This window comes from Brachycentrus maculatus, unplaced genomic scaffold (genome assembly GCF_059751285.1).
Source record: "Brachycentrus maculatus isolate JH-2025_06_01 unplaced genomic scaffold, ASM5975128v1 h1tg000386l, whole genome shotgun sequence".
NCBI lineage: Eukaryota > Metazoa > Arthropoda > Insecta > Trichoptera > Brachycentridae > Brachycentrus > Brachycentrus maculatus.
The window spans coordinates 597,117-617,266 of record NW_028281135.1 but is presented as its reverse complement, the minus strand read 5'-3'; the positions used below and the strand labels follow the sequence as shown (position 1 = coordinate 617,266).

The following is a 20,150-nucleotide window of genomic DNA, read 5'->3' as shown; positions in this document are numbered from 1 at the left end:
CCGATTTCGTAAAATTATTCAATCATCAAGTCATTAAAATAAAATTATCACTATTTGACATTTGTATAAAAATAAAATTTGTGTCAAATCGTAATAATTTTATTTTGATGACCTGATGATGGAATAATTTTCCGAAACCGGTAGTCACAAATATGTATTTATAAAAGTGGTATTACACAATGTAAACAATGGATGATAAGGAGAGTGTATTATTACCATACCACAAATTTATCAATGCTTTTAATATACGAAATAAGATATTTAATGACTAAGATTTTATTCTTTGGTGGTGTAACTGCATTTTAATTGTTTAATACAACGTTTAAAAAATAATTTACACCTATATATTTGTACATGTATTTGTGCGTGTGTGTGTGTGTGTGTGTAGAAATAGAATAGTAAAATCTTAAATAAGTACGTAAAATAGTTAAATTGATATATAACATGAACAAATCCGGTTTTATATTAATATTGTTTATTTTATTTTAATAATTTATTTTTATTTTTGAAAAAGAGTCTAACTTTCGGTCCCCCTATGGCCAACTTTTCAAACAAGGTGAACTCGCAACTGGTGTCGGTGGTGGGAGTGCGCGAGCAAGACGGCGCTATACCGAGTTCCAATCCGGTAGATTTCCACATATCGCCATCTCTGTCACGCTCGCCCAGAGTGGGGACGGGCTGAAAGCACAAAAATATTGCAGGAGTAAAAATTGATATAGATTTTTTTCAGTCGATTGTTGTCGTTCGGAAAAGAAGCACGTCTCTCAAGAGTTTTTTTTCCTAGCAAAGGGTTAACAAACACATCGTCATTTTATTTTTATTATAATTTATTTTAAATACAGCAGAAGTTGTGATTATTTTGTGAGGTTTATTTAATTTCGTTGCGTTGGACATTGCGACAAAAATTTGTGTTAATTTTTTTTGACGTGTGTTTTTTTTGACGCCATGTTTTAGTGAATGGATTCAATTGACATTACATCTAGAATATTTTTTTCTTTGATAATCAGTTTCTACGAAATCTACAAATATGTCTAGGTAAGATTTTTTTATTATTTTTAACTACTTTACAATTACATTTTATATATTTTAGAAACGTATTAATTTTTATTAATCAAAAAATAATTAACTGATTTTTTTATTGATGTGATAAAATAAATTTAAATATTTACCAAAATATGATATTAATATAAAATTTTAAAGTATTAATATAGAATTTCTTATTTTTAATCAAAGGATACATCTCGGATGTTTTTTTTATTTCTGTTTTTTAAATGTTACATTTTTTGTAGGTAGTTTATATTTTTTTAGAACATGTGTAATATAAATTTTGAAACTATTATTTTAATATGAAATTAAAATATCGTGTTTGAAATGTTATTAGATTTATTTTATAATTAAAATGTTACTTTGTTTTAAAATCTCTATAAATAAATTTAATGTGATTTTAAAACCAAGTTACATTTTAAATTATAACATGAAACATGAATTATACTTATTTTTTTTTTAATACCCAAGTTAAAATAAGTTTTGTACTTGGTGTCTGAAATCAAAATATTTAATATAAGATAATATTTTTGGTTTTTATTATTAACAAAAATAGTAAAATTTCATTATTTTTCTAGCCTAAACGGCTCATTATTATTAATAGGTATGAAATTGTGGAAGAGTGAGTTCGAACCTAGAAATTCTGATTTAAAAGTCTGCGACACAATTGATTCTTATATATACATATATCCTTAAGTAGGTATTAAAACCATTGCCATTATCTGACGATGCGTTATTTGGTGAAAACGGTCAATGGATAAAATGTTTTTAGGTATTAATATACGGAATGATAATGATGAAAAATTATTTCGGATACTATTTAAAAAAAAAAAAAAAAATTGAAAGGCACCGTGGTGTAGTTCAATAGAAGTTTGACTGCGAAACTGGCATCACTAGTACGATTAAATGTATTTAATATAGGTTTTTTTTTTCAATAATTAAAATAATTTTCTAAATATTTCTACTATCTTTAAATTCGTTACGCTTTTCTTCCAATAAAGAGACTAAGCTCTTGTGCTCGTCGAGGGATTTACACTCAATGTTCATTTTTAATGTTTTAGTGTGATTTTTGTACTATTATTTTATTATTATATGTCCGCCTCCGTAGTGTAATGGTCAGCACGCTCGGTAACCGTTCTGGAGGTCCCGGGTTCGATTCCCAAGGGGGGTAAAATAAATATAAGTGATTTTTTCACTGTCATATTTATTCAATATTACCCTGGACTGGTACCTGAAGTGGAGGGCTGATCACCTTTCCTTCATGTGTAAAACGATCATGATAACACTGCGTTTATATGACGCAGTGCCCTATGCACCATTGGGGTGCGGATAAGGGTTTTATTATTATTATTATTACATGTAAATTTTTATGTTTTTATTTATTTATTATTTCATGTGTTTTTTTTTCGATTAACATGTATTTTTATGTCTTCAATTTTTTTATCCGTAGGAAAGTTGTAGAAGTATTTCGTTATATAATATATACTCCTATTATCCAAATATGCACTCCTATTTTAAAATGTACATACTATGTAGAATTTACGCTTATTTTTATATATTTGAGCACATTGTTATTCAAATTCTTTTGTTAGGGCTGTAAATCTTTGCAAATAGTTCCTGATTTTTTAAAGAAGAATTAGCAAGGGTTTTTGTCCTTGGTTCTTTGTAGTTCATTTTACAATGTCGTAAATATAACTTTTCTTTCACTTTCATTTTGCAACACTTTTTACTTACTTTCCGAATGCCCTATGCAAATTTCAGCCTACTAATCATTTGCCAGTGGCGTGGAACTATCCTCAAAAATATATTTAGGAACAATTTTTAGTTTTTATTGTGGTGTCCTAACCACAATATTAAAATAAAATCAAATAAAGAAAATAATAGTGATGGACATCGTTTCAGAAACAAAAAATAAAATGTTAATCTCCAAAAACGTTTTTTTAAAATTATTATTTCATAAATACGCGAAGGTCGCGTAGGATCGCAAATGTGTACTCGTATATACATATTATATTCATTTTTAAATAATGTTGGAAAAATGCTAAGAATTCTCATTTATTAAAAAAAACATTTAATTTATTTTAGATTTTTTTTAGTAAGTTCGAATGGCAAAATAAAGAAAGAAATCAAAACTGACGTAAGCATTATCGATAAAATTATGAAGGGTGTTTTTGAGGTGGTTTGAATATGTGGAACGAATGAGTGAGGCAAGAACGGTTTAAAAAATTATACCGAGAAATTTTTGGAGTTGAAATAATATGCGTATATGCATGAGGAGATGCACGAATGTAGAAGAAGCGGTTGTTTGCAAAGACAGAGTGACGTCACGGTTTATTCTCTCTGCGTACCCCTGCGGCGAGCGACGTGATGGTTAGTTAGCTAGTTACATATATCATATATAGAGAAACTTTTTTGTTGTTGTAAATACTGCTAAATTTATTTTGTATCATTTACTGCCATATTATCTTTAAAATAACTAAACATTATTTAAATTAAATGAATCCGGTATTATTTGGAGTCCAGGAAATTCCATAAACAAAATTATACTTACATATTTCAAGTTACATTTCGGTTTTTTTCTTCTATATTATAATAATATTCCTGGAACACAAACATGAACGCGTCAATTAGCATTCATTTTAAAATAGGCAACAACGTATTTATCCCCGTTATTCTAAAATAACTTGAATGCATTTTAATTGTATTTGCGGAATAACCCGCAGAAACTATGGGGGCTTGTAATAGAAATCCTATTAAGCCTATTAACATTTTTTGGGAATTATTGCTGGGGTTTTTATATTTTTGTAACGCCCTTAAAATATTTCTAGGTAATGTCCCAAGTCATTTGATACATACATAACAAACAATAAGGCAAATTATGATGAAAAATATATTTTGTAAAGAACTAATATTTTCAGCGTTAAATATAACTGAATACTTATTTCATTTTTTACAAGCAATGCCTGGTCACGCGCTGCTGTGGCTTAATCTGGTTAAATTGAAAAGAAAAAAGAGGAACCAAACATTTCTAATATGTTTAATTTCAATTAAATTTCATATATACTGATCAATAAATGGCCAGACGTCCATAATATTTTTCATGTATGTATAGATGTCAAAAAATTATGCAATAAATAACTTATTATTGGAGATAATCCAGATTTGTGAGCAAGTGTTTGGACACACTCAATATTTATTTTAATTTATTGAAGTAATAATTATATTTTTAAATAACTATTATTTTTAATATTAAATTAATATAATTAATTTATTATAATGATTATTACGTAAGTTTTTCAAGGTGGTATGGACATGTGGAGCAAATGGATAAAGAGAGAATGACTAAGAAAATATTTGTGGCGAATGTGAGCGGGAGAACAGATCTAGGACAACCGAAAAAGATTTGGCACTATCAGATCAATCGAACCTAAAATCTGGTGGTGTCAAAAGTCTGCGTAATCGGAGGGCATGTATGACTAGATGCAAGGATGTGAAGGAAGTTAGGAATGTATGTCAGGACAGAAGAGTATGGCGTTTCATCCCCTCTGCCTGACCCTGCGGGGAAACGGCGTGATGCTAGAAGAAGTTGTTATGTAAATTAGTTTAAATCGTCTGCCTTCCCTGTATTTGTTAGAATTTATGGTCCACCGCCGACATTTACAGCGTTCACCCTTTGTGCAAGTAGCCTGGGACCAGAAAATAGGTTCTCTTTTGTCTGTGGGGCCCTAAAACTCCCATCCCACATTTATTATTATGGAGCAAGGTTGTTTTTTGCGAAAAAGCTGTTATTTTCTATGGGATACCATAAAATATTCCCGATTTTTTGCACATTTTCTGTTGTACCTCCTTTGTGACCGGGCGACTCGAGATTTTACTTTCTCTAAACCTAACTGACTAACCGACAACTACGCCGCATGCCGCAGGGGTAGGCAGAGAGAACAGAATGCTACACCAGTGTGTCTTTGCAAACATCCTTCGCCTTTTGCCTGCTGATTATTCCGACTCTTGACCTGACCATTTCCATGTATTTGAGATATTTGATCATACCAAGTATTCCACGGTCTTCCTCTTCATCTATTTTCGACTTCATTCGTCTCATAAATTTGTTTTACCGTTCTTTCCTTACTCATCCGTTTCACATGCCCAAACAATCTCAACAAACCTTTTAAAAAATATATATCGATGATGCTTATATCAGTCTTGCATTCATTGCTTTTTTCCCCATTCGAACATCTATCAATATGGTTTTCCCTCACTGGGAGATCGTATTTGGACTGATCGTTTTCAGTCTACTTTCATATTTTTTTGCCAACTTCATGCTTCTCTTCCATACATTAGGGTTGGAACCAGATGCCGCTTATTAAAACTGTATCACCCAGAATTTTCAATGCTTTCGATTGCATCATTGTTTAATGGATTTTTTAAATAAAAAAAATTATAATTTAGCAATGAGAAATGAAACACTATTTTCTTTTCCATTTAACGAGACAAGACTCGCCTACGCTTTGCATGGTTTAGGTACAGCTAGTAAATAATATTTTAAATACTAAGAATAACCAAAAAAATCTACAACAAAAAATTAAGAAAATCGTTTTGGTTCCGACATTTTTTTGTTAGGCGTCAGGTAATGTTTTTTGCATTCGAGATTAATGCTCAACCCGTTACATGCCATATTCAACAATAGGAAAGAACTGTTTCCAATAACCGTGTCGTAAAAAGTTTGAACCCTTTCGGCATCCCAGTAACAGTAAGGCTATTATTTTTTGTCAGATTTTGTTTAAATTAGAAATTTACAGTTTGGCGGCTTGCCCAAGAATATTTAGTAAATATATTGTAGAAATATACTCGGCATAATATCAATCGCATTTATAAATTCCATTAAATGATTCGGCCAGTCACTTTGTGGTAAAATATATCCCTTTTTAATTTAAGTTTAACTTGGTAAATACTACTACTTCTTAAAATCTATGGTATCACGGTTTCTATGCATTCTGCATCATTTTCAAACACCTTATAAATTTTAGAGTTGTGTCCTTGAGACGTTGAAGGTTGAAGAGGGGTAGGAACTGCAAGATCCTTTTATTTTGTATGTATGTAACAAGGAATTTTATGTATGTAATTTGCTAGACAGTATTCTTTATAAAATGAAGGCAAAATATTTAAACTTGTTGGTGATATGAAAAAAAACCTTTACAAGTTTTTAAAATTAACAAAGTTCGTTTATTTCATTGGCAGTCACTTATTGGTAATATCAGTCCATTTTTCATTTAAATTTCACTAGGTAAATACCACGTGTACTAAAAATCTATTGTGACACGTGTATCGATGCATTTTTTAAAAATTATTCAAAATGCATCAAAACATGCGTCACAATAGATTCTAAGAAATAGGGGTATTTACTAAGTGATATTTAAATTTAAAATAATTCAACACTTTTCATATCATTCATCGTTCACTTTGTGTAATTCCATTTTAAAACATTTTAATGGTAGTACACAAAGTGAATGATGAATGATAAGGATAGTGTTATATTACCATACTACAAAGTAACAATGCTTTTAACAATGATTATAAAAATAGTGATTTTAATTTTAATTTTCAAATTAAGCTTACCAAACATACAAATAAAAATTAATAAACTTTTTATGATCAAGTAACCCGATAAATTCATTATTTTACATTATTTGGCACATACTTAATATAGCCGTACGTCAATGAGTAAAGTAATATTGAAGTATTGAACAAGTCGTCCCCTTGCAATCCACCCCTAGCGGCCATTTTTCTTTTTATCCCCCTCCATTTCTCGGCTTTTTGGACGCCGGCGCCGTTTTTTGCGACGCCCCAATACAGGCGCAGTGTCCCGGAGGTACGTACAGTAGGCTCTCCTCTCCCCATCGATACACCCTTCATCTCAACCCTGAATTTCAGTCCCTTGGTAGTTTTCAGTCGCCTGAAAACGTAATCAATAACCAATACGGTACTGCGGTGTAGCGTTGCTAATTCTCTGAATTTCTAAATTGATACAAGTCGGCTTTTGACAATTTAGGAAACTCGTGTAAGAAAAATATTTATAATGGCAGTTTTTTACTATTTTATTAACGTCTCACTGGTTTTGTTTTATCTTTCTTCATTATTGAAGTTTTTTATTTGTAAAAATAAATCATATTTCAATCGTTTCTTTGTAAAAATAAGTACGTTTAACAATTTGTGAAACTCGCAAAAAAAAAAAATCTGTTTTTTACCATTTTACTTCTCTCTGATTATGAAGATTCTATTTTATTCTCTTTTTTTCGTAATTATTCATGTTTTTTTATAAAAATATATGCCATTTCGATCAATGAAGCTTCATAGTTTATGAAGTTAAAATAATATCACAACGTAGATAAAGAAGAATATGAAAGTCTGGGTATTTACAGGACTTATGACTTGTCATAATATACTATTGAAAAAGATACATAATTGATACTGCCATCTCCTTTTCTCTTTATCCCATCCTTGTCTCATGTCTCTTCCTTTATATAGACCTCTCTTATGTATAGTTGTGAAGAACTATAATTGGTACTCATGATTTTATTTTTTGTATTCTGTATGTATCATATATTGTAACTGTTGTTCTTCCTTCCAATAAAATAAAATAAAATAAAAATAAAATAAAATAATTAAATTCATTCATTTTGAATTATTTATATAGCGCCATTTTCTTACAATGCCTCCTCAATGACGATTATACAGATATTGATTATGATAATAATAGATTTATAAAAAAATTATAATATTGCAATAAAAATATTCAGAGAAATATCCATTCAAATATTGAGGTTTTTCCAACGTTAGTCGATACTGAGAGACTGAAAATTGGATTTTTGTAAAATTCCTTTATGGAGCGTACATTATAGGGGTAGTTCTGTGAGGGGTGCGTGGGAGGGAAGTTAGTAGGTACTAAAGAATCGTGCGGAGGGGATGGTCATTCATTTTTACTACCGACAGGGGTGGTTTTATTGTCGACAGAACAGGACTGAATCAAGGGAAACACTTGAATTTATCTAACGAACTAATGTGTATTTAAATTTTTAAAATATATTTATTTTGTAATATTCGTTTTTGATATCTCAACATGGATGAAGAAGAATATGGAAGTCTGGGCATTCACGGGGCTTACGACCGTCGTATACTAGTTTAAGTGATCACTTTACACACGTGTAACATTCAACAATTCTACCCATGATTGACAACCAATAAAGTAAGATTTGTTTAAAAAAAACTTAATGATAGTAAAGTTTGTAATATTTGAACTAACATTGATTTTTTGCTTCTTTATTTCAATTTCGAAAAAATATGTCTGGATTTCCTTCTTATTTATGTTATAATTCATATACATTTAACTATGGTAAGGCGAATCCTCCTTAGTATATTTCAGAAAAAAATAGCTTAAATACGTGTATACGAGTATGTATATACATTGAAGTATATTCATTACATAGTGTAGAGGTTTTCACGTTTAGCTACCATACTGGAGGTCTTTGGTTCGATTTCCTGGGTCAAAATACAGTTTTTTTTACATTATATTTATTTAATGTAACCAGAAGCGAAGACGGATCACTGTGCTCTTGTATAATTTACGGTCAAGTAACATTTATGCAGTGAATTTGATGCAGTGCCCTATGCACCATTGGTGTGATGAGGGTAAGAAGACGCGAACAGTATTTACATATTTATTACTTACATATTATATATACTGTAATAAGATTCTGATTTAAATAATACATTTTTCGCCAAAATGATAAGTTTGCGATTTTTTGAATGGCTAAAATATTTCTTCATACGGCCCTGTACGTCTTAACATTTTTCTCCCATTCCGATGTCCACCCTCGACATTTCCCCATATTGATGTCGATCGGAATGTGCCCTCGGATTATTCCTGCGAGAAAATCCCTCCGACTCGGGATAAAAAAGATTACTAAATAAAGAATTCAAAATGGCAGACGAAATACATTACCCCCCTCCCCCTCTCCTCCCTACCGCCCCTACCACCACCCACCTACCCCTAACTCGACGCTGGCAATTATATATACCTATAAAATAAAATATATAAATATATATCTATATCTTTGGAAGATCGTACAGTATAGTTCATACATGCGTGTATACTTTATCAAAACTTCTCGTGTTTATTGTAGTTGGACCAGCTAACTAACAATCGTGATGAATCGTTATTACCCTTTCCATGTTTTTCATGAGTTTTCCTCTTCTTTAGACTATTTTATTCCACAGCTGAATGAACTTTTCTCTCAAAGTTTTCAATATTTTTAATTTGTCTAATACACAAAAACACTTATTTGGTTTTTTCCACTTTTATTTTATCTCACCAGTGACCAGGTTTTGTCATTAACGACATCATTAGACTAGTGGAAGGTTAGATAAAATGTTTTATACATAAGAAAGAGGTTGAAAATCATGATTTAATTAAAATTTTCTGAAATATATATTTGAAATCGATGAAGTTAGAGTACCTAGGCACATGTAAGTTATGGTGATGGTTTAAAGTAGGATTTTATATTAATTTTAATATGGACATGGATTTTTGCAGATGAATTTTAATAATATAGGTATGGGTGAATCAGGAACGTACTTATTTCTGTATGGGGAAGTCCCGTTTTCTCTGAAATATAAAAATTCCGCTAGTTATTTCTTAAATTTGCTTATTATTAAAAAATAATAGGCAAATACACAACTAATGCACAATATTACTTGATTATAATCAGATTTTTTCCTTTCCAAATTTTGCCATTATTCTCGCAACCAGACTCTATATTATACCATCTACTTCATCTTACCCTTATCCGCAACGAATCGTGGATAGACCACTTTAATCTATTGAAGCATTGTATGAAATTCTGCGCTAACGGTGATATTAAACAAATATTAGAGAGAACAATTACCTATATTTATAAAGACCCCCTGGGAATTGAACCTGAGACCTCCGGCATGTTAGCCAAACGCGCATGTTAAACCACGGAGGAAGACCTATTAAACCCACATAGCACATATTGTTTAAATACTTCTAGCCTATTCTTTTTTTACAACATTTTGAGTGTGTCCAAATACTCGTTCACAAAATCTGGATTATCTCCAATTACAGGAGTTATTTTCATATATTTTTTGACACCTCATCAAAGATGAAGAAGAATATGGGAGTCTGGGCATTTACGGGTCTGACGACCGCCATAGGCTGGTTTGAGTGATCACTTTACACACGGGCAACATTCACCAATTCTACCCATTATTGACAACCACACTACTCAAATTCTTGGTTCTATATATAAGTTCTATATACATATGTATATGAACCAATTTTAAAACATTATTCTTGAATCACTAGAACTTCACTAGAGGCATCTATTGGTTCTTTTTTTCTTGGTTTTAGATAAAGGTCTTTTAAAAAGATCTTTTAGGTTCTTTCTTTCCTCAAATTATTTTTTTTACGTAATATTACGTAAATTTTCTAACTTTTCACTCGTTAAACATTACAAAATATTACGCATATGCGTTATCTTAACGCTTACTCATTTTATGCTTATAAATAATTCATGAAACCTCCCCCAAAATGCTCAATAATTCGCCAAAATGCAGCAAAACAACCTACCCCTATATCGTTCGATACCTCTAAGCACATATCGGATCAGTTTATCCCGCTTTTTCTCATATTCTTTACGTATATAGGGGTAAAAGTACATAATATACTCGGTATATAAGATGAGAAGAAAGGGCTACAACCCTTTCGGTATAAAATAAAATAAAAGGGTTGGTGTTTATCTCACGCTAACGATTTTTAGGGGACTGTCAGAATATATTAACAAGATGTACTTATTTATGTATTTTATTCAAAATATAATATGCATCACATAGAGTACATATGTACATATAATTTGAACGCAAATATATCTCACTCCTTTCAACAACGTCATATATAAAAAACTTGATTTCTAGGAGATCGTTTTTAATGTTTAAAAACATAATCAAATGTATTAAAAATAAATATCAAGCCACTTATTAAACTTTTTACTATGCAACAGATATTTTTAGGTAAAACCTGAATGTTTTTTCTCCATTTGAAGAATATTTTGTATTTAAAAAAAGAATTAAACAATACATTATCTTCAAAATGCAAAAACAACTAAAGCGGGTAAATATTTAGTTAAAAATATGCCGCTTTTGCTGGGATATAGTAAATTTTCTGGGCATTCCGAAAACATCCACAACTGATAATTGACTATTTTTTGTTTTTGACGTTATTGAAAGGAGTGAGCGATATGGTCATCTGATGGGTTCGTTCAATAAAATTTATATAAAAAAATTAATATTCAGTTAAATACGAGTATATCGACACCTTGTCTCATGTAAGTAACGATCAAGATAACGCTGCGTCTATACGATGCAGTGCCCTTTGCAACATTGAGTGCGGATAAGGTTAAAAAGAGGAATAAAAAGATATCGACATCCTGTTTCTTTATTTTTGATGCAAACCACAATTTTGCATGAAAATGACAAGACAGAGTTTTACATTTTATAGATTCTTACGTACTAGAGGTGCAGAGTTCGATTCCCAAGGGGGTCAAAATATAAAATAGAGAAAAAAAAAATCACTCTCATTTAATATAACTCTGGACTGGTGAACAAGAGCCCACGACTGATCCCCCTTTGCCTTCATGCAATTAACGATCAAGATAACACTCCGTCAGTATGGTGCAGTACCTTGTTCACTACTGGATGTGGAAAACAGTTAGAAGAGGAAGAAGAGAAATATATATTCGAATTATTTTTATTTTTACTTGATTTTTGTGGGGACTAATAATATATGTCATTATTTTTACGAGTGGAAATTAAGGAATCCCAGTGTGTATTTCGTCATCAATAAGTGACAAAAAAGTATGACTCCATAATGCCGGGGGGTTTGTTAATGCCGTTTTAATGAATTTATACAAGGAGATACGTGACAAAACAACATTGAGTTGTTTACCTGTTTTTAGGAAAACTTACATACTTAATTACCACATCAGCAATATGGGTACAATCATTTGATTGCTGATGATGTGACCTTTTAAATTATACGATGTGTCATTATTCCAAATTAGAGGCGTTATATATATATATATATATATATATATATATATATATATATATATATATATATATATATATATATATATATATATATATATATATATATATATATATATATATATATATATATATATATATATATATATATATATATATATATATATATATACATATATATATATATATATATATATATATATATATATATATATATATATATATATATATATATATATATATATATATATATATATATATGGGTATCTTTGTAGGGTAGTATAATATGTATTAAATATATGTGTGGGGCTTATTCCGAACTTCGCTATAATACGTTTATTAACCAAGCATATATAACGTTAAAAATCATTATAAATAATTACAATACACCCGGTCGAGTTGTAGTCCCGTGGTGGTGTTGCGGGCTCTGAGTCACAGTTTCTGGGTTCGAACCCACTCTATCAAAAAAATTATATCTATTTTATAGTGATGAGCTGCTTGAAGTTCACGAGATTAGTATGAAATTGAAATAATTGTGTTTTTCATAATAACACAAAAAAGTACTATACCATATATAGCTCACTCCTTTCAAGAACGTCATAAATCAAAAAACTCGATTTTTCAGGAGAACGTTTTTAAAGTTTAAAAATATAACACAATGTATTAAAAATAAATATCAAGCCACTTATTGAACTTTTTACTGTACAACACATCTTTTTACGTAAAACCTGAGGGTTTTTTCACCATTTGAAAAATATTTAGTATATTTAAAAAAATTATTAAACAAAACCTTTTCTTCAAAATGCAAAAACAACATTTTCTGCCCTGTAAGCGGGTAAATATTGAGTTAAAAATATACCTCTTTTGCTGGGATATAGTACATTTTCTGGGCATTCCGAAAACATGCACAACTGAAAATTGACGATTTTTGATTTATGACGTTCTTGAAAGGAGTGAGCGATATGCTACATTTTATAGCGAGTTTATCTTCCAAATCATTTCATCAACACATGGTCAATTATTTTTCTTTTTAATTTTATTTATTATAATACAATTTTCGATTATAGCTTCCTTTGAAATCAACCTAAACAAATATTGGCCGGTCAGATTTACGAGTACATATTTTGTTCCAGATCTGTTTTGTTCTTATTAATTCTTGATATGTGAAGATGGTCGGTAGATATTGAAATAATGTTACGTTGTCGTAATGTAAAACAAATATTGGTGATTAGTTCGTTAATCATTATTTCGTAATAAATAAAGTAATTTCAGTGCGTCACAATACGTTTTAATGTTTGTTTAATTATCGAAACCTATTACACTTGAGTTTCGTCATGTTCGTCGAAAGAACTTTGATTTATTTGTTATTCTCACAAAGCAAGTTGATTGCCAAACTAAAACAAGAATCCTACTTGTAGAATGTATTCATTACAGTTATTTGTGTACGGTTATTTGTTTGTGATAATTTACTAACTTTATTTGTATTTTTGTTACAGTGTTCTGAGTTGGGATCCAGCCATGATCAGAGCTCCTACTCTTCAATGGAGTCCCCTTCATCATATTGTAAGTTCAAACCTCGATGATCAATTTCATTTAACCGTATCAACATTTTCACGTTTCGAGATTTTCTGATTGTATTTATTTTTCTTTGCAGAAGCAAGAACCCATGGAGCAGTCTGTGGTGAGCAGTTTCCTCTCCAGTCACTCTGAAGGTTTTCATAGTTCTTCACCTTCTTCATCTTCAAGGGGTTCACCTCCGGCCCCCGCCAGCCCTCGTTTCCCCCTTACTCCTCCAGGGTTCCAGGCCTCTCCAGCTCAGGCCAGACCCGCCCAGACACCTCAAGCTGTCACTCCACCCAAATCACCTTCTCCGTCCCCGCCATGGGCTTCCGACGACATGCCGAGTCCCGGAAACTCGATAGCCGACGGGGAAGAGGAACCGGGACTGAGAGTTCCAGCTGTCAACTCACATGGCAAAGTGAAAACATTCAAATGCAAACAGTGCGAGTACGTAGCTGTGACTAAACTCAGTTTCTGGGAACACACAAAAGGTCATATTAAACCCGAACGAGTTTTGAACTGCCCGAGGTGTCCGTTCGTCACAGAGTACAAGCATCACCTGGAATACCATATGAGGAATCACTTTGGATCCAAGCCGTTCCAGTGCCCGCAGTGCCCCTACAACTGCGTGAACAAATCCATGCTCAACTCCCACCTGAAGTCGCACTCCAACATCTACCAGTACAGGTGCGCCGATTGCAACTACGCTACCAAGTACTGCCACTCGCTGAAGCTGCATCTGCGTAAGTACAGGCACCAACCTGCCATGGTACTCAACCAAGATGGCACCCCCAATCCTTTGCCGATAATCGATGTTTACGGAACGCGCCGTGGACCGAAACAAAGGACCCATCATAACAAGGAAGATTCCGTAAACAATAACAATATGGTCGGTAAACAACTTCCTCTGTTTCCTAATCCGTTTGGAATGAATTTCCCGTACGGATCTCTTCTCCCGCATCCCATGTTATTCCCAAATAACAACAATATGCCAAAGTCACCGATCAACGACAAGAACTCTGAAGAACATTCTTCACCTCCTAAGGAAGAGGAAAGCCCGATAAGAGCCATCCAGAACATTTCTCCTCACTTATTGATGCAGCAACGATTCTTCACTGATTTCAATCAGAATTCTCAGAACTACAACCTTCCGACCACTCTGCCGCACCTGTCGCCTGAAGTTCATTCTCCGAGGTCTTCGTACTCGCCTCAGCGAAGCGCTCACTCTTCTCCCCACGTATCTCCTCGCGAAGATCCTCCTTCCGACGCACTCGACCTAACCAGTGCCGCTGTTAAGAATGACAACCATAGTCCAGCACCTCTGACACCTACAGCAAGTTTGAAGAACCGACGCAAGGGTCGCGCTTACAAGCTGGACAGGTCAGTTCCGAGGGTGACTCAACCTGACGACAGCGAGAATGACTTCTCTCCCGATATCAAAGCTCTTCTCAACAATGGAGAGGTCGAACGGATGGAGGTACAAGTGGACATGCCGCCCCATCTCTACCAGGCAGACAAAGATGAGGAAAAAACCAACAATTCTCCCAAAAAACCCATCGAGGAAGTTGAAGCTACTACCAATGCCGCTAAAGCAACCAGCCAGAGCTACGACTGCCAGTATTGCGATATTGTTTTTAAGGACATCATTATGTACACCATGCACATGGGATACCACGGCTTCAAGGACCCCTTCACTTGCAACATGTGCGGAGAAAGAAGCGGAGACAAAGTGTCCTTCTTCGTACACATCGCCAGATCTCAACATTCTTAAGATAATATCCTAGGTAACTTTGAATTTATGCTGTAAATAGGAGTCGTGGTGTAAGCTGATAACAAATTGTGGATTTTTAAATCTCTAGTCAAGTACAAATTGAATTAAATAGCTGACATATTGTTTGCATTATTTTTCAACCGACTTTTTCTTTTCTTTCTTTTTTCAAGTTTTTTGTTACAGATCTAAAGAGTGCAATGTAACAAATTTGATTACTTTCTCATTCATTACTTTCCATTTTTTCTTAGATATATTTTTGTAAATAAATATGTACTTTTCAAGTTCGAATTTCGGGTATATTTCTATGTGGCACCGTGTACAATACAGTATGCTCAGGTTGTCACTAAATGCGCTGTGTAAACGTAGCTTAAGTCTTAATAATTTTAATTGATATTCGAGTGGGATTAGTCAGTATTATAAGGTTGTATTTTAATTAAGTATTCAAGACAAAGACATATTTTAAATTGGAGTGTTATTTACATCAACTACTATACTGATGACTTTAATATTTACTTTGTCATATTTAAATTTTACTGAAAATATAAGTTTTGTTGTATAAAAAAATAAAGCTTATTTTATAAGAAGCCATATTTATATTATTTTAGGGTTATTTTATCTCATTGTTTTGATATAACTTGTAGTAGTTTTAAGTCACAAAGAATTGAAAGACAAATCTGGTATTTTTTTGTAAAACGTTTTTTAATACCTATCTTTTATATTTTGTAGGATAAGAAGTAATGCACTTTTTTTTTACTTTGCCAAATGTATTTCCAAAAAAATTAAAGACAACTCGTTAGATAAGTTTTTAAGCTGTATATAGTTTCTGATTTTTATTTCAATTTAGTACAATTTTTATTTGATTTCTGTTTGTATAAATATCAAGCTATTTTATTCGATGATATTTGAATGTTTTTTATGGGTCGATACAAGAATGAAATGAAAGACTGAGTGAGCAAATTTCGCTTTGAAGGATGATTTCTTGATTGAAAAAAAACTAAATTTTTTCCAGTATTTTTTTCATGTTTCCGGAATTTTTCATTTTACTTTCATTATTATAAGTTACCAAGTTGTCATACATATTTATGTGAAACAACAATGTATATTCATATTATTTTTCTCGCTAATTGTACCTCAAGAAATACGATCTACCTTTTATTGTAATAATGCTAGGTGTTAATTTTTTTAAGTCGTTCTATGCCAAATATTTGTTTAAATTATCTCTTGGTGTTTGGGTAAGTATGACGAAATAATGAGATCTGCATGATAGAATTAGATTTTAACCCTTACCATCGTAAGAAGAACACAGAATTTAGTTTTTCGTCGTTCTTCTTGCAGCGGTAGAAATCTAGGTATATTTTTATTTTGTTAAAAGGCGTTCCAAGTAACCTTAAATAAATAATATAAAGACATAATTTAGTCATATATTTATATTAGGGAAGTAAGAATAATGATTGTGCTATTTGATTTGCGTGTAGCATAATTGAAGTATTCTCATAAATATATATCCAAATTATTGTAAAATTCTTTTAAGCAGATTGTATTATTTATAAAAATCTATTTCAATAAAAATATATTCTTAAATTATATAGTTTTCTTGCACTCCTTCATTTACTCCCCTTTGTTTCATCCCCTAAAGTATAACTATTATTACCTATGTGACGTTATTGTGAAGGTGCTATTACAATGCTTTTTATGAACAAATTGAACGATAAGTCGACATCTCTTAGAGAAAATAAAAATGTTATTTTTCAAAAAAATTACAGGATGTTATTTAAAATTTCCATCTGTGACATCTCATATATGGTAGATGAAAAAAAATATGGAAGTCTGAGTATTTACAGGGCTTATGACCTGTTATAGGCTGGTATGTCAACATTCATCATTCAATCCATGATTGATAACCACACTACTTAAATTTTTGTAACTCCTACGTATATCATTAATCTCATGACACTGTACATAAAACGGTATGAATTCACTAGAACTATCTATGCATGTTAAATTGAGTTCATATCAGTGTCTTTTATTTATCAATTTATTAATCTAGTGAAGTTCCATGATTGTATTTAAATAAATGCAAGATCCAACCCGGATTTTGATAATTATTTTACATCCTGGGAAACGCCTGAAAACATGATTGACTGGCAGTCAAAGTGTTAAACCAAGTAACCATAGAGAGTAGTTGCCTTGCAACCATCTAAGATCAAAGGTTGAGGACTTCACCAAAAAGTTACATTTCCATTATTGCACGAAAAATCATTTCAATGCAAAATCTGTTCTGTTTACTGTATTCTATCGAAATCTTAATTACCTAATGTTGTTTATTCCGTGTTGAACCAATATGAAATCATTTAATAGCACCAAAACGTAACAATTTTATAAGCTAGAATTCCTGATTACATAAAAACATTTATAATGTAAATGTAACGTTTAAGTGAGGTCATCCACATATGTAGTATGTGAAACTAGTCGTGTGAAATAAAATAAAACTCAATAAGTGGGATACATACAAGTGTTTAAATTTTAATCAAGATTACATGAGAAGCAACATAACACAGCGGAGACGGTCCACCTCGAATAAAAAAATTAATATGAACAATTCACTATTTTTTAGATGGGAATTGCAGCTATTATTTGCCTTGCTTATTATGTACAAGGTTTATAGATCATTTAGTGGATTTTTGTTTCTTCTAGCTAATTAAATATGTTTTTATTTGAATCTGTGTTGGGAACAGGAGGGATAATCTAGTGGAACAATACACTTATGTATTTATTATACATGGGTGTAGATTTTTTTCTTCACTTTGCTAGGTACCTACCCATGTGCTTATTTAATATAAGCGTTGGGGGAGACGCCTACAAAACAAGACACGGGAACAATCCCCTTCTTAATCAAAAGCACGCGCGGAGGGCGCGAGCCAAACTTCGCGGGGCGAAAAAATCGGGAAGCATTAAGGAACGACCCCTCTGCTCCTTCCCTTCCTTCCGTATCTTACATCTCGATTCATCCCTCTCTCCTCGCTTGTCTCCCCTTCTCCCTCTGCTCCCTGTTCGGAAGATTTTACAGTAAATAACAATTTTAGGGGACGTCGCTTCCTGTTTTAAGTTTTGGGGTAAAAAAAGGGAAATCTGTCCGACATATGACCCCGGAACACGTGCTCAAGGTAGCATATTGAATATACATACATTATACATACCCGATACTTCAGATGTTGTCAATTATTTGTAAAATCTTTTCAGTTTTAAATTGTGGCAACATCAAAATCTGATATGTTTTAGTATCAATTTTTTAATTTTTTAAAATAATTTAAAGCCCTGATTTAAGAGGCTTATCCGCAGGTAGGGTAGTTAGAAAAGGGAAGGTAAATGTCAAAAATACTTTATAAACACCCAGACCAATTAAAAATTAATATTTCTCGAATTCATTTTGCAATTGGTGGGAATCGAACACGCAACGTCAGTTTCGCTGTCGAGCGTCTACCCAACTACACCTTGACGCCTTATAATAATAAATAATAGTTTTGGATATTTTACCAGCATCATTTTCTTAAAATACTACCTCAAGGGCGCTTCACTGTGATTTAATTGAAGAAGAAAAAATGGTGGAAATGATTTAGCAAATAAATGGAATTTTAGTGTTTTTTAAAGATCATCTCACTCTCAATGTTTCTAGCTATTGGTGGAAGAGTTTTCCATGCCATCGATTTCGCTACAGCAAAGGCATGCTCGCTAAATTTAGCGAGCTGACAAAATAACTCTACTCATAAATCTAATGTTGGTATAAAACTCAAATAAAAATAACGAGAAATATTTTTCCTAGAATTGACGAGAATTGAATTCATGACGTTGATTTCGCTATGGAGTATGATTCCTAAAGATTGACAAGTACCTAATTCATGAAATACTATTATTAAAAATATAAGTACTGGAAAGTTTTTAAGAAAAAATTTATATATTTTTAAAAAAACTTTACGTTTTGAGAACCCCTGGAAAAGACAAACAGAAATAGAAACACAAATATCTAATCCGAACTTTTAAAAGTACCTACCCAAATTATTTTTTCTCCTTTCAACTTGCTCTTAGTATTTTGGCATGCATTTTTCGAAATCCCTTCCTGAAACATCGTACATAAATAATTACATCGAGACAAACTTCTGTACGACACAAGGTTCGATGTTGACTGGAGCGGAATGGTACTTGTGTCGTTTTGAAATCGGATATTCAAGCACGTGCTTCCTAGTTCTGAAATAGACGCTTGTTGTTGGAAAGAAGGAAGCGTTTTTAAATGAACTTATAAGAAACATAAATAAATATATGTTCCGATAACTAATTGTTTATGCCAAAACGACCCTTCGTGGCATAGGTGCAGATGAAAAGTATTTTTTTTTAAATAAAAAGGATATACTACTACTACTACTTCACGCCGTTTTTCTGCAGGGGTAGGCAGAGAGGATGGAACACCACACTCTTTTGTCCTGACACACACTCCTAGCTTCCTTTACATAAAAGATACCTTCATATACCTTCTCAAAACGTATTTGCAATTTTAATATTGCAACTTTACTAACAGAAAAATTTTAGGGACATTATGAAAATGTACATTTATTATCTTAAAATATCAAATGTAAATCTTGAAATGACAATAAATATTTTATGA

The 20,150-nt window shown here is 32.0% G+C and overlaps 1 protein-coding gene across 1 annotated transcript; it reads left to right on the top strand.

The window, feature by feature from the left end:
• Positions 1–876: 876 nt before the first annotated feature.
• Positions 877–15,617, top strand: hb (zinc finger protein hunchback). The gene is made up of 3 exons (XM_088270442.1): positions 877–1,035; positions 13,659–13,725; positions 13,817–15,617. Exons 1-3 carry the CDS (start codon positions 1,028–1,030, stop codon positions 15,491–15,493), a joined length of 1,752 nt encoding a protein of 583 aa, XP_088126568.1. The 5' UTR covers positions 877–1,027; the 3' UTR covers positions 15,494–15,617.
• Positions 15,618–20,150: the final 4,533 nt, after the last annotated feature.